This window comes from Aptenodytes forsteri, unplaced genomic scaffold, assembly GCF_000699145.1.
Source record: "Aptenodytes forsteri isolate BGI_AS27 unplaced genomic scaffold, ASM69914v1 Scaffold61, whole genome shotgun sequence".
Taxonomy (NCBI): domain Eukaryota; kingdom Metazoa; phylum Chordata; class Aves; order Sphenisciformes; family Spheniscidae; genus Aptenodytes; species Aptenodytes forsteri.
This window is the reverse complement of record NW_008794443.1, coordinates 5,034,768-5,048,558: the sequence shown is the minus strand read 5'-3', so window position 1 is coordinate 5,048,558 and position 13,791 is coordinate 5,034,768. Positions and strand designations below refer to the sequence as shown.

The 13,791-nt window shown below is 45.5% G+C and overlaps 1 protein-coding gene across 1 annotated transcript in view; it reads left to right on the top strand.

Annotated features, from left to right (window-relative positions):
- Positions 1-10,964, top strand: part of LOC103907580 (protein spire homolog 1-like) — an 18,164-nt gene extending 7,200 nt beyond the window's left edge. The window contains exons 7-16 of the mRNA XM_019474768.1: positions 1,591-1,659; positions 2,142-2,271; positions 2,717-2,842; positions 4,196-4,270; positions 4,813-4,964; positions 6,667-6,798; positions 8,141-8,205; positions 9,050-9,077; positions 9,488-9,630; positions 10,793-10,964. Of these exons, the coding sequence (XP_019330313.1) occupies positions 1,591-1,659; positions 2,142-2,271; positions 2,717-2,842; positions 4,196-4,270; positions 4,813-4,964; positions 6,667-6,798; positions 8,141-8,205; positions 9,050-9,077; positions 9,488-9,630; positions 10,793-10,964 (1,092 nt within the window). The remainder of the gene's footprint in view (positions 1-1,590; positions 1,660-2,141; positions 2,272-2,716; positions 2,843-4,195; positions 4,271-4,812; positions 4,965-6,666; positions 6,799-8,140; positions 8,206-9,049; positions 9,078-9,487; positions 9,631-10,792) is intronic.
- Positions 10,965-13,791: the final 2,827 nt, after the last annotated feature.

Here is a 13,791-nt window from a genome sequence, read left to right as displayed (position 1 = left end):
GAGGTGGTGGATGCCCCATTCCTGGAAACATTCCAGGTCAGGTTGGACGGGGCTCTGAGCAACCTGATCTAGTTGAAGATGTCCCTGCCCACGGCAGGGGGGGTGGACTAGATGACCTTTAGATGTCCCTTCCAACCCAAACTATTCTATGATTCTATGATTCTATGTTTGCTTGCTGCAGCTTAAGCTGGGAATGATGAGCAAATCTAAAATACTGGCATAAGGCTTTGTGGCATTGGCCTGCTTTGTAGACAGACATCTTGGCAGAAGAGGAGACACAACTCTACTTGCAATAGAGTGATATTTTAAAAAGTGAAAACCTTGCGTACCACACTAGACATCAGCTTTTTTGCTCCTTGTTGGTGCTGCTGGAGTGCAGGGGGTTTAAAAGCCTCAGCTAAACCATGCACCTCTAGAAAACCCCACAGCTCTGTGGACTTGGCTGTGGCTCCAGCCTTCAGATAAGGCTATGACATTTCTCTGGAGATGATATCTTGATTGATATATAAATGAATAGTAGTGGAAAGGAGACAATACATCATAGCTACTTGTGTTCCTTGCAATGTACTGTGTATCAATGCACTGTGCAGTACAGAACTGTAACTCAAGGTGGCAGGATGAACTGGGTCTTGATTTTATTTTTTTCTTTAATTTTTTTCTGTGGTCGAGGAGAAGCACAAACATGTTTGAAGATTAGTAGTCAGAAATGCTAGAAGAAAGCATAGCGTGCTACTGCTCAGGTCTTTGTGAAGGCTCTTAAACGAGGATTTCCCCATCTGCAAAGCTATTTTAAAGCTTCTCTAGCAAACAGTGGTCTAATTTGCAAATGAATGAAAGCATAGCTAGTGTGGGAAGCTGTAGTGTTGTTCTACCTGCACTCCCATGTGTTCTGAAGTTGTACACACAGGAAAAGTAAATGGCATAGCCTCAAAGTAAGAATAAGTGAACAAGGCAGCTAAAGACATGCATGTGCAACTTGACTTTTTTTGTCAGTTCTCCCCTATGCAGCAAGCACAGGGCTTGATGAGGGAGACAGTCTGCCTCACATGAATACCTGCCCTGCAATTCTATCTTGCTATTGTTCCTAGTTTATGTAGGGCTGTAAGCCAGACTCTGGGACTCTAGCTTATGCATACAGCTGCCTGCTGCTACAGTTCTTGTTACAGTCTTGTTAATCCATTCAATTACTCTCCTCCCTGGAGCTGAGTTCTCACTGATGAATGTGATGTGACCATGGTGCTTGTCAGGATCGCTCCTGACATTAAAATCTGAGTACAATGTTTTCCAGTGGCTTCTCAGAGCAGTTCATGAGCTGCTGGGGTTAGAAGGCTGTATGCTTCTTGTGCAAGCCTCAAAGGGCTGTACAGCACTTCTGATTGCCTCTAGTTTGCCACAGGCAAATCTGTCTCTATCAAAAACCTGCATAAGTAAACCTCATCATTCTACACTTCCAAACTCAGTTTTGTTATGCCTTCCCCGCCTCCCCCATTCCCAAATCCTGACCTGAGTCATTCACTGTGCCACTGAATGGGAGGGTTTACCAGGAGTAGAGAAAGAACTATTGCTTAAGCATCATTTCTGCTCTTTCAGGTGATCATCGAGCAAAAACACAGGACCCCCAAAGTTGATGTAGCTGCTCCCAAGCCTCATCTAAAGCCTGTAGGTGACTTGGTGCTGCATCTAATGATAGCAAAACAAGATGATTCTGGAGTTGACAGTTTCTAGGAATATAGACCTAATGTCTTAGCTACTGGTTTGGATTTGGGAGGGGGATATATTAACCACACTTAACTTTTGGGCGGACTCTCCTGCCAAAACATGGGGTTAGGAAAATGGGAGGTGACATCTTCATAGGAGAAAGATGATCAATCTCCCTACTTCCTCCACTGCTTCTTCCATTTGGAACATTTTGTGGTCCTGAAAGTACTCCTGGAGTTCTCAGTTTCAAATCTGAGAGCTGCTAAAGTATTCTACTGTGCATTATCTAAAGGTTCTCTCATGTGTGTCTCGTGTGCAGGGCCCAGTGCCCTCTTGAGTGAGGGGCACTTGTAAAAGCGTGCCATTGCTGAAGGAGTAGTTCTGTCACCACTGGTCTCCTTGCTATATCCACTGGCTCTTTCTGGTGCTATCTTTGCCTGCAGATGATGGAGAGGAAGCTGAAAGAGTGTGTGCCATGGGAGTCCAGCTGGCATGAACAGCTCATGGCAGAAATAAAACGACCACAGAAGCTTCGGTCATCAGCAGCAAGGAAAAATGGGAGCAGGCCGAAAGGTACCTGCTACAAAGTGACCTATGAAGCATGCAAATGAAGTCAGCGTTGACTAAAAATAATGGATGGTCTTTGAAATGAAAGCCCACTTATCTTTTCCATAGCATGTACAATGCAAGGGAGGTGGGAATGCAAATTTTGTGTGATAGAGGTGGTATGGCATATGAATAGTTCTTTCTAGAAAATCTGTTTGTGGCTTATTAAGACTCAAAAGATGTTTCAACTTACCCTTTTTTTTATGGATGTTCAAATCTGTCTGTCCACTAGGTGAGAGAACAGGATTTTAACCATTGCCTAAAACTAAAAGATTATGTAACTACCAGGACAAAGTCTAGCCAAATATCAAATTCTGATGTGTGGGTATCAAATTTGTCATTTTCTTGTCACAGCACAGTATCTTACCTTATCTGTGTGTATGGGGTTTTTTGTTCCCTCTCTCCCCTGCAGAAATGCCTGTGACACCAAATATTGCCTTGAAATCTCCAAGTGATAGTTTCTTAACTCTCCAAGATGCCAGTACTGAGTTTAAAATTGTCAACACTACAACACAGCAGCTGGGAGCAGGAGTTCAGGTAAGGCTTTAAATGAAAAGGCTCTGGAGAGGCACAAGTACTTCAGGCATTAGATCTGCACACACACATAGCCTGGAATGTCAGGTTCAAATCCTAGTGTGGGCAGTCTTGTCTCTCAAAAGTGAACGAATGTGGTACTATTAGGTTCACTGAAGTCCTTTCCTCTACAGAAGCTCATACCATATTTAAATGCTTCTTTTTGTGGCATGACTGCAGCCTATAGAACCAAGGTCTGCTCTGGTCTCTTTAAACTAGATCCTGCAGAAGTTTTAATATGCATAGGAGTTTGGCCCATATGGGCCAGAACTATTCCCACTCTTACCTCACAGTGAGGCATTTGATGCTAGATGTATTGATGTATTTGCATTTCACATGGTATATGAGCTTGTGTAAGGAAAACGTAATGATTTATTTTCAGGAAGCAATTTCACTGGTGAATTCCCACTCTTCTGCCTGTGGAGCAATTTTGGGAGCACCATTCCTCAATAAATCATGATACATAGTCTTTGGGTTCTTTAACTCCTGGCTTGATCATGAAAAGCTCGACTGATTGGTTCTGGGATTCAGTCTGAGCATATTCAGAAACTCTGTGGAACAGAACTTAAGCCCTAACACATCATGTCTAGCACAGATGCGCTGGCATACAAACAGGAATCTCTTTTCTGTAAACATTTTTGTCTGAAATGCAGTTGCTTAACTGAGGAAAACGGATATGAATTAATAAAAGCAGAAAATCTTAGCTTTATTTGCACAAGTCTGTGCTGCTTGTAGGAATGTTCAGCATTTGAGAACCCTGTGGTTGATGTATTACTGCTAAACTAGAAGGACCTTCATATGGAGACTAATATAATCAAATTTGTTTTCTGCTTTTCTAGAGATGCTAGAAACAGTGCTGTTGAGATACAGCATTGGGTTTGAGTTGGGTTAGTGGGGCAGTCTCTTGAACTGTTCTCCAGTGTTGCTACATGTGAGCTGGAGCCAAGAAAATGGTTCCAATGTACTCTGAGAGTTGTATAGGGAGGATTTTGTGAAGTTGGTTCCTGAATAGATGAAACTTTGGGACTAGTATCTGCATTGAACTTGGGTGAGAGAGAGAACAGATGAATTTGAAATTTCACTAGCTTGGCTGGAGCTTCCTGGTTGCGGGGGGGGAATTAACTTTATTACCTCTTGGAATATGAAGTTGCTAAACGTACCACATTGATTTCTCTCTCCGCTCCACTTTTGGCTGAGCCTTGAACGTTCTGGTCAGTCCTGGGTATCTTGGGTCTTGCTTAGCAGCAGCACTTCTGAGGAAGTGAGCTTGGTGTCTCTTGTATGCAGCTTAAGAACATCCTGTCCTCTGGTCTACTGCAAACCGCGCCCAAACTGCCTTCCAGCACCTGGCTTGCCTCAACCAGGTCATCAGTAGTATCCTGCAACAGCACAGGTCAGTGTACTTCTAGCTGCACATCTAAACCAGGTGACAAAGTACAGTCAGTGGCCTGCTGGGTTCCCAAAGCCTTGGGTTGGGCTCACTGTATGCTTTCTGATCACCTGAAGACACTTTACAGGAGAAGCTCCAACACTAATGAGTCTGGGGAGGTGCCCTTAGAAAATCATTCCTTTATAGGTGACTGAAGTTTGTCTAGCTCCTGCAGCTTCAAAACAATGATAGCATGTCCCCAAAGGCCTAACTGGAATTCACAGTAAAAGCTAAATGTGTGTTTTGAATGTTCAAGTAGAAAGTGCTCCACTCGATTTTATTAAACTAAATGGTGCTAATGAAGCCTCATCACTGCCTACTGACAAGCTTAACTACTATAACCTCTGCTATTTGTGATCTGATCTGATGGGGGTTAAGGAGGAGAGCTGTAAGCCTTGCTACCTTCAGAAGGCAGTGTAGTGCTCTTGAGCATTCAGCTTTTGGTGTGAGTACTTAGAAGCTGCCAGTTGGTTTTCTGCACCCTAGAACTCTCTCTTCCTATCCAGGTCTTGCTGCAAATTGCACGTATCCTCCCATGAGTGCACCCACACTAGGAGACATTAAACCTAATGGCTTCCTGAATGCTGGTCAACAGGAGCTGCCTCCTTACAGACGAAGGTCCAAATCTTTAGAAGGAGGCTTTCAAAGCAAGGAACTTGTAAGTCCGGCATGTCAGCTAGCAAGCCTGGTCTGATACATCTGGTAATGACCAGAGCTTGCACCCTGATCCTTGTGCAAGCAGTAAGCATGTTCTGTGGTTTTTATTTTAGGCCATACTGTATGCTGATCTTAAGTTGGGATATTATTTTCTCTTTGGAGACAGCTTAAAAGAAGACTGGATGCTGTAGTGTCCTTGTGGAGGCTTTCCAGTTTGAATGATATGAAATAAAGTTGTTCCTCATACAAGAAGAGAAAAATAACACTGCATTACTTGAAAGTGTCCGTCAAGGCTTCCTCAAGCAGACTGTAGCTGGCAGTGGGACTGTCCTGCTTTCTCCATCTCCCCTCATTCTTTCTATCATAAAATAGTTTGGGTTGGAAAGGACTTTTAAAGGTCATCTAGTCCAACCCCCCTGCCGTGGGCAGGGACACCTTCAACCAGATCAGCTTGCTCAGAGTCCCGTCCAACCTGACCTTGAATCTTTCCAGGGATGGGGCATCCACCACCTCTCTGGGCAACCTGGGCCAGTGTTTCACCACCCTCAGCATAAAAAATTTCTTCCTTATATCTAGTCTGAATCTACCCCCCTTTAGTTTAAAGCCATTTCCCCTTGCCCTGTCGCAACAGGCCCTGCTAAAAAGTTTGACGCCATCTTTTTTATAAGCCCCCTTTAAGTATTGATAGGCTGCAATAAGGTCTCCCCAAAGCCTTCTCTTCTCTAGGCTGAACACCCCCAACTCTCTCAGCCTTTCTTCATAGGAGAGCTGTTCCATCCCCCTGATTGTTTTTGTGGCCCTCCTCTGGCTCCAGGGCTGGGGGCTGGACTCCAGGTGGGGTCTCCCCAGAGCAGAGTAGAGGGGCAGAATCACCTCCCTCGACCTGCTGGCCACACTTACCTAGATATGTTCACAAACATCCTTTAAGCTGTAGTAAAGGGAGCAAGTGGTTAACAAAATGTAGATAGCATAGCATCAGTGACTTTTAAATGTATGCAGTACTGAAGTCATCAGGCTCTGAATGACTGTTGTGGGAGCAATGCTGGGTTTTGTGTGCTTCTGTGCAACCTTCTGAATCATGGCCTCACCCTGTTCTGCCCTGAGAAGGTGTGCTGTGCCCTTGCCCCCTTCTTTCTTCTGCATCCCTCCCTGCCCCACCCCTGGCAAGTCTCTAAACTGACCATAACTCTGTGTGACCTCTTTGTTCAGCAGTGTGGTGGGGGATGCAGGTGGGTTGGGCTCCCCACCTGGGGATAAAAGCACTGTTGTCTCTCCTGGTAGACCACCAGACCATAGCTGCTGTTTGTGTGGGGCCAGTGGGTCTTGGGAAAGAGAAGGCAAAAGAGTGTTGTGCTGTGGAAAGGGATCCTGTACCTAGGGGGGGCCAGGGTGCCATCTGTACCAAAGGGTAGAATTCCCCAGAAACTGGCTCTGGAGATGGTATTAACCACTGTGGTGACTGAGGGACCTGCTTTCCTAATGAGGTGTCAGGAGGCTGCTTGAAAACTATAGTGACCACTAAAACACCTGTGGTAGTTTCTCTGCTAGTATTGTCAGAGTCAACTGATACTCCCCATCACTAGCAAAACTGAGTTTTGGGGACAAATGCTCCTGAGCCTTTTGGGACCCAGTTTTGAGGATGACCTCCCCAGATATCTGCTTCCTTCAGCTTTCTCTGATGTTTAACTTCTGTCTTTCAATAGGACTGTCCCTTTCCTACCAAGTGGCCATCACCAACCATTGCTGAGCTGATTGGAACCAGATATGCAATGGTGGTGCTGGAAGGGCAAGGCTTCTTCCAAGGAGGTAGTGACGGTGTCTTTCCAAGAGCAAAGGTATGTTTCCTCTCCTTTTTGTGCTGTCCTTGCCTTTTCAAAAGCTGGCTGGCTTCATTGCTCGCAGTGCTGAACTGCTGAGGTGCTCTCTGCCTCAACTTTACCCTGTTCTACAGCTGACCCGAGTTTGACCCTAGGTTGTAAAAATCTTTTAATACTTGTGCGGTGATAGCTTCTAATCAAGCTTAAGCTGTGTAAGTTGCCTAGAAAGTAACCCAGCCTTTGCTTGATACTTCTTGTCTGTTATTTCTATGCTAGGAGAGCTGACTGTGATTTCAGAGATGGCCAACAGTCATGGCAAAGTAATTAATTGGGATTTGGTACTGCTAAACAGTGAAACAAAGGCTCTTAACTCAGGCTCCCACACCTGACTTGTGCTGACTCAAACCACCTTGCTGAGTGGACGCAAAGGTCGGGGAGGTGAAGGGGACAGGGAATGACCTGCAGCACAGGACTGTTGGCTGTCCACTCTGCTTTACTGCTGGCTTATTCACCGAGTCTCCTTTAGAGGGGGTGTTGCAACCAGCCCCTCTAGAGCAGATGTCGTGAGTACAAGCCCTTTGCAACACAGATGTGAGGAAGTCCGTGCTACTTGGCTTAGGGGTCAGCTTCTTGCCCTCACTTATTTAGCAGTATAGACAGAGCCAAAGTGTTTTACTAGCAGAGCTATGCTACTTCCACAATGTGTCTGATGCTCCTGAGACTGAATCCTTGTTTTCTTCTCACCTTACTTACCAACGCTGCTTTAACTTGCCTGCTCTCTGCCTGTTCTAAAATGGCTTTCTTACCCCCTTTGTGTTCTTGCTGCTGAAGTTTTTTTTAGCTTTCTCAAGCTCTACTTCTCAAGATAATATCACTTCTGACTGCCAGCTGTGTATGAATGTGTTCTTTTTTTATAAAGTTCAAGCGACTCATCAGCTTCCTTATGACTCATTTTTTGCTTCAGGATTGGATTCAAATTTGCCCTGACTTAATCTCTTTGGGATTGCTGCAGTCTACCTCAAAGAATGTCTCTCTTCTTCTCTCTTAACTAGCTACTGTTACACTCTTGCACAATACAGCTATTGTTTGCTCAAGAGCCTTTTTTTAAACTCCTGTTGTCTGGCAGCTGCCCCAAACCTCTGCATCATAAAAACACTGGCCTACAAGTAAGACTTTTTTTTTTGCCTTTTTAGCTTTTAATTCCTGTCTCTTTGCTATCCTTTATTGGACCTCTGTTATTGTATGTGGATCTAAAGCCTTTAGAAGGTTGGTTTATGTGCTTGCTCTTTGGCAGGCAGTGGATATTGTTGGTACAAAGATATTTCCCATTTGCATTCACAAGTAACTTTCCTTTCCACAGATCTGTTTCAGCTGCCATAAGCAGATGTTTCTTAAGTGGCCTTACAGCTGTTACCTCTGCAGCAGGTGAGCTGGTACAAAAGGACTGAATGAGGAGGGAGAAAAGAGTGAAAGAACAGTGCTGAAAATACTCAGTATTCAAACAGTTGTAGTTCTGGATAGGAACAGGTTGCTGAGCCCTTCAGTTTTGTCTTACTGCACAAGCCAGGCTGAAGTGTCTACAGCTGCAGAGGATGTGGAAAAACTTGCCTCTGAAGTGGTATCTCAATTTTAACTCTTAGTATTAAGCTAGCAATAACCAAATTTACTGTGCAAGTATTAGATTAAATTTCTCTCGGAGATCACTCTCCGCATTTTGCTCTAAAGGTTGGATTTAACTTCAGTCAAGGGCTTGAGCAGGTTCTGGGGGAGGCTCTTCACCAGAATCTTCTATTGAGGACTGAAAAAGTGAACTCAGACCCTGTGACTAGGAAAGGAGTTGGACCTACTTGTATCCTCTTATTTGTCAGAGGTTTTCTGTTCATGGGAGAGGAAAAGAGGAACTTCAGGCTCATTAAGGCTTACTTAAATCTATTTGAGGCAGTGGTGAAGCACTGAATTGATTACAAGCAACAAGTAAACAACCACTGGGAACTGAGTAACTGTCTGGAGGTAGTGCTGGGTGAAAAGTAATGGGCATTTGCAGATAAAGCCTTCAAGCTATGGATGCTGGCACATTTCAGATGATTTAAACTAGGATAAATAGGAGGGCTGGCAAACTGAATAGGGGAGTTCTAAGGTTGCTCACTTTGCCATGTGATTGTGCCACAATCACAAATTAAGAATTACTCGGGAAAGTCACCCTTAGCTGCAATATTGGTATCTGCTGAGCTTTACTCAAATGATAATGCTGGGAACTTTTTTCTCTTAGTGTTGTCTGCTGTGACTGCTGCTTCAAGGCAAGTCTAGTCTTTACAACAGCATATGGGTGTTTTACATTTTCTGTTTTCCCTGCACCTCACCTAGTCTTAGGAAGCTTTCCTTCATCCCACTGATACCTCAAATCTACCCTTTAGCTTGTTTCTAAGAAAATAAAAGAGGGAATATTACAAGGTGCAAAAGCAGCCAGGGTGCCACAGACATCTCTTGTCATACTCAGCTAAAACAACTCTGGTTCCTCTTTCTTTCATCCTGTGTAAAGTGGTTGGGATTACTCTGTGCTCTATTTATACAAGGGTCAGAAAGTTCACTGCATTAATGTCTATCTTCTAAGTGCACCAATAAATCAATTGCATGCCGTGCAAATTTTCCTGCTGAGAAGGAGGATGTGTTTCCCTGAGAACTCAGGTGACTTGTGTTGTGATTCTAGATGTCCATGCCATTCAGAATGTGTGTACATCTCCCACTTCACTGCCTAAAACTTCTGAGACTCTCCAGAGAGGAGGACCCAGCTACTCAAGAGCAGAAGAGCTCAGAGCTGCTGCATGAAATAGAGCACTGGGAGTGTTTTGGGTAAGCTGGGACAGGGATGTTCTGTTTTTACCTTGAAAGATATTACCAGTTACTTGTATATGCAAGTCTACAAACATGCAGACAGCAGTATGTAGTATTATGCTGGTCAGATGAATGTTAGTGCTGAATGACTGGTTCAGCCACTGGTCTAACTAGTCTACAGTTCTTTGGAAGTATTGTGGAATTTAGATGACCAAAAGGGAGGACGTGTAGGTGCTCGGAAATCCATTTTGCTTTTTAGCTATCAGGTTTCCGACATGGATTCAGAAGTGTCTATATTAGCCCAAACATAGAAGGTTCCTTGCGACGGCTTCATTTGTATGAGAATTTCCAGACCCCATCATATTCTATCCCCCACAGCTGGGGGTCTGTCACTACAACCCAGGAGTAGCCCCTTTATACCTAGAAATAGAATATGCTAATGGTCTCAGGTATAACTGACTGAAGAGTAATACCACAAATGGTTTCTCAGTCCTTCCACACACATACAGACACCCTTTCCTTTTTGTGCCCAGAAAGGGAACTATTTCAAAAAGAGCTTTTGACAGTTCTGGGTGGAAAAGACAGACCTTGTGGGTATAAGTGCAATATCTAGGACTGGAAACATACATTCTCTGTTCTCTTCTTTCCAAATAAGTTATATATTCTACTGGGGGAACAGGTATGTTTTCTCTCCAAAACCTTTCTTTAATGTAGCCAAAATAAAGTCACAGCAGTTTCTAGTTCAAAGGCTTGTACTTTGGTTGCCAAAAATCAGGGGTAATATTCACTACTGAAGTTAACTGTGTGGGGCAGTGGTTTGGTCTTTCTTATAATGCAGGTGCTGCAGAAGAGGTCTGAGTGACTGCATTACTGCCATACGTCAGGATGGCAAAAAAAGTCCTACAGCATAAGGATGCGGCCATAACCTTGGATCAACCACAGATATATTAGCCCTTTGGCTGACATACTGTCCATAGAGAGAAGGTGTCCGTAAATGAAGCTGTTCTGGTGTTCTTAGTAGCCTTCTAAGAGGAGCTGACTGCTCTGTTGAACTCATGCATTTAGCTAAATCACTTAGCAGTGTTGGATCATGCATGGGGGAAGGGTGGAAGAGCACCGTGTCCTCTAACAGAAACCTGCATCAGCTTTCCTACTTTTCTTTTTCCCTCTCCCACTCCAGTGTACCCGTTATTTTGGAACCCCATTGCCTAGCACAACCTCTGTGCTGTTACACAGGGACCATGGCAGACTGGCTGACTGCAGACATCTGTACGCGATGTGAGCAGTATCTGTTGAACATGGCTTCCAGTCAACAGCAGAGCATCCCTCTCAGGAGAATTTCCTGGCCTTGAACCAAACTGGAATGACTCTACCATACATTTTCCTGTCACTTGTTCTGTACCTGAAGTAAATGAAACAGCTTTATGCACCTACTGACATAAAGACCTAAATAAAAGACCTCCCTGCTGGTTAGTCTAAGCAGGAAGCACAGTTAGTATTTATGTATTGTGAAGTATTATAAAGCTTTGTGGTTTTTAGAACTGTTTTAATTCTTTTTATGTGTCTTTGGGGAAAATAAATGTTGAAGCACTATCACGCCTCTAGCATTTCCTCCTTTGCACCTGCAGTTGTCATTGTTCTGTGGCACTGTGTGCATTCATTGCTGAGCAGACTTCGCCCTATGTAATGAGTACAGGGAAACTTTTAACCTGAAACCTCTATTCCTGGGAGGCTTGGAAAGCGGAGCTCTCAGTTATGTGATCACATCACCATGCATTTTGCAAACACTCCTTCCTGATAACTTACTAAAAAGCACTTAAAACTCACTGCTCTCATGCGTGTAACACTGTAGTGATGGCTGTCAGGCAGCCTGCTCAGTCTGCTTGCTTAGGAAGCTAGCTCTTGATTTGGTTTTTGTCTGTGTGCTATCCGTGCTTTGCTACCAGCGCTCTCTGGTGCATGTCACTGAAGTACCTAGTATATCTCAATGCCATCATCACCTGAGGGGCAGATGGTTGTGCTCGAGAGATTGTTGCTCTTGGCCTTAAGCCTTGCCCTAAGCTAAACTGGACTATTGCAACATAGGACATTCTAGAAAAATAAAGAACGTTGTACTAAATTCTTTGTGTGGTTAAAACCAAACATGGGATATTTGATAGTATGTCTGTTTCTCCCCAGGAATTGCCTGTATGGAAGGGGTGTAGGTGCTCTGATGGAGTTCTCCCTGGTGTGTTTTGCAGGGCCTGGATAGACAGGGTTGAAGGATACAATGGACTTGTAGTTGGAACGAGTCATGCTGAAGAAAATAATGGCTGGGAAGGGCCAGTTCTTCTAGATGGAGGAGGAGGGAAGAAAGACATGTTTAAGCTGAGCCCAAGGTCTGCATCCAAACTGCCAGAAGGGTCAATACCTCCAGCTGACTTGCGCTGGCCTAACTCTGCTTCCTCTAAACTGCCTGTCTGCAAGCTGATGCCTACTTGCAGGTTTGGGCAAGCTCTGCAAGTAAATGAATGTGGGGAAGCTGGAGCTTGTGCTTCCTTTTGGAGCAAGTTCAAGTGTTCCTCTTCCTTCAGTCAATTAGGAGGGGTGCAGCCTGCCTGCCCAGGTCCTCTCCTGCATGTGCTAATTGCTGGTGCTGCTGGGAGGCACATCCATATCAGGCAGGTGGGCTCCTTGCAGGCTGCAGGGAATGGCAGCCAAGCCACAGCTGCGCTTGCTGGCAGGATGGGTGCAGCGTGGGGCCGGGGGCATGAGGTGCTCTTGGACGCTTGCTGAGTGAGGTAGTTTACATAGAGCTAGAAATGAGCTGAGATCAGCCTGTTTTGATTAATGTGCAAGCCCAAAATGCTTCTCAGAGCCTGGGTGTAGTGGTATGGAGAGAAGGTATCTGTATGGCACTGAGGTAGACTTCAGTTTACCTAGAGAGCGAAGGTGGTTCTAGGTTCTGTCTCTTGCACATCTGCTCTGATGCCACATGGGCTCTTTTTACTGGCTTCCCCTTTTCCTACCTTGTGACCATGAGTGGGGTGAGGAAATGTCGTCACTGCAGAACAAACAGGCAAAAGGGGCTGGGGGGGGGGGCTGTGTGTGGATGCTAAGGGACAGCCTGACCTTCCCTGCCTATCCCTGATCTAGCGAGCTGTCAGGAAGACCCATGTTCCCATCACTCCTCTCTACTATACTGGTTGCATTGACCCCTGAGTGGGCTAGTAAAACCTCTGTTCCCTGTACAGGAGTGACATCTAGTCCTTCTTCAACTCTGGCATGCAGCCATTGCTCCTGACCATGGCAAGTCATGACAGCTTGTAGGGGCAGGAAATGTACATGTTTAGACACAGCCAAAAGAGCCTGGTCACGTCTTTTCCCTGGCTAAGGAGAGCCTTTCAGAGGGAGTGGAGACTAGGCCTTACCTGGGAGCCACGGAGTGCAGGGTGGAGCAGGCACAGGCAGCCTGAAGCCAGGGTGCAGAGTGGGAGACTCCCATGTGGAACAGATGTGGGACCAAGCCTTAAAGGCACCAAGAGCCGCACTTTCCAGGGATGCGGGAGTGACTGTGCAAAACCTGTTCTGTTCAGAGCCCCTGAAAGGTGATGGTTTGGAGGAAAGCCTTCCCTCTGCAAGCACACGGCAGGATTTGATCTGTTTTCTAGTCTTTTGCTGGTTCCTCTCATCATATGGACCAGAGCCTTCCGGGCTCGGAGTTAAGTGATTCTAGTTATTAGTAGTGTGTTCAGGCGAAACTTGCCTTTGGACGTGGGGACCTTTTGGTATCCTCCCACCACTGCAGAAAGCGGTCTGTCTCCAGGCTCTGGCGTTGGGTCCCTTCACACAGCCCTAATACCTTAAAGCACAGCTGCAGTCTTTAGTCCTATCCCAGTAGTGAATCATGACTGAAAAATGGGAAAAGAAGTCTAATTATTACCACTGGTGATGGCAGGAGCCTGAACTGGGGCACTGGCAGCAGAGGAGGGAGACCTGTCTAGGCGAGCTTACTTTCATCTTGTTTCCTCCTCGGGTCAGCTCTGTGTCCACTGATCTTTGAAGCCAGAGAGGGGCAGGCGGAACTGAGCTGGACGCCTTTTATTTCAGCATGGGGCCTCCGAGGAGTGACCCGCCGGGCGCGGCAGCTCATCCCAGCTAGGCGCCCGGGTACGGAGGCGATGAAGCTCCACGCCTCGC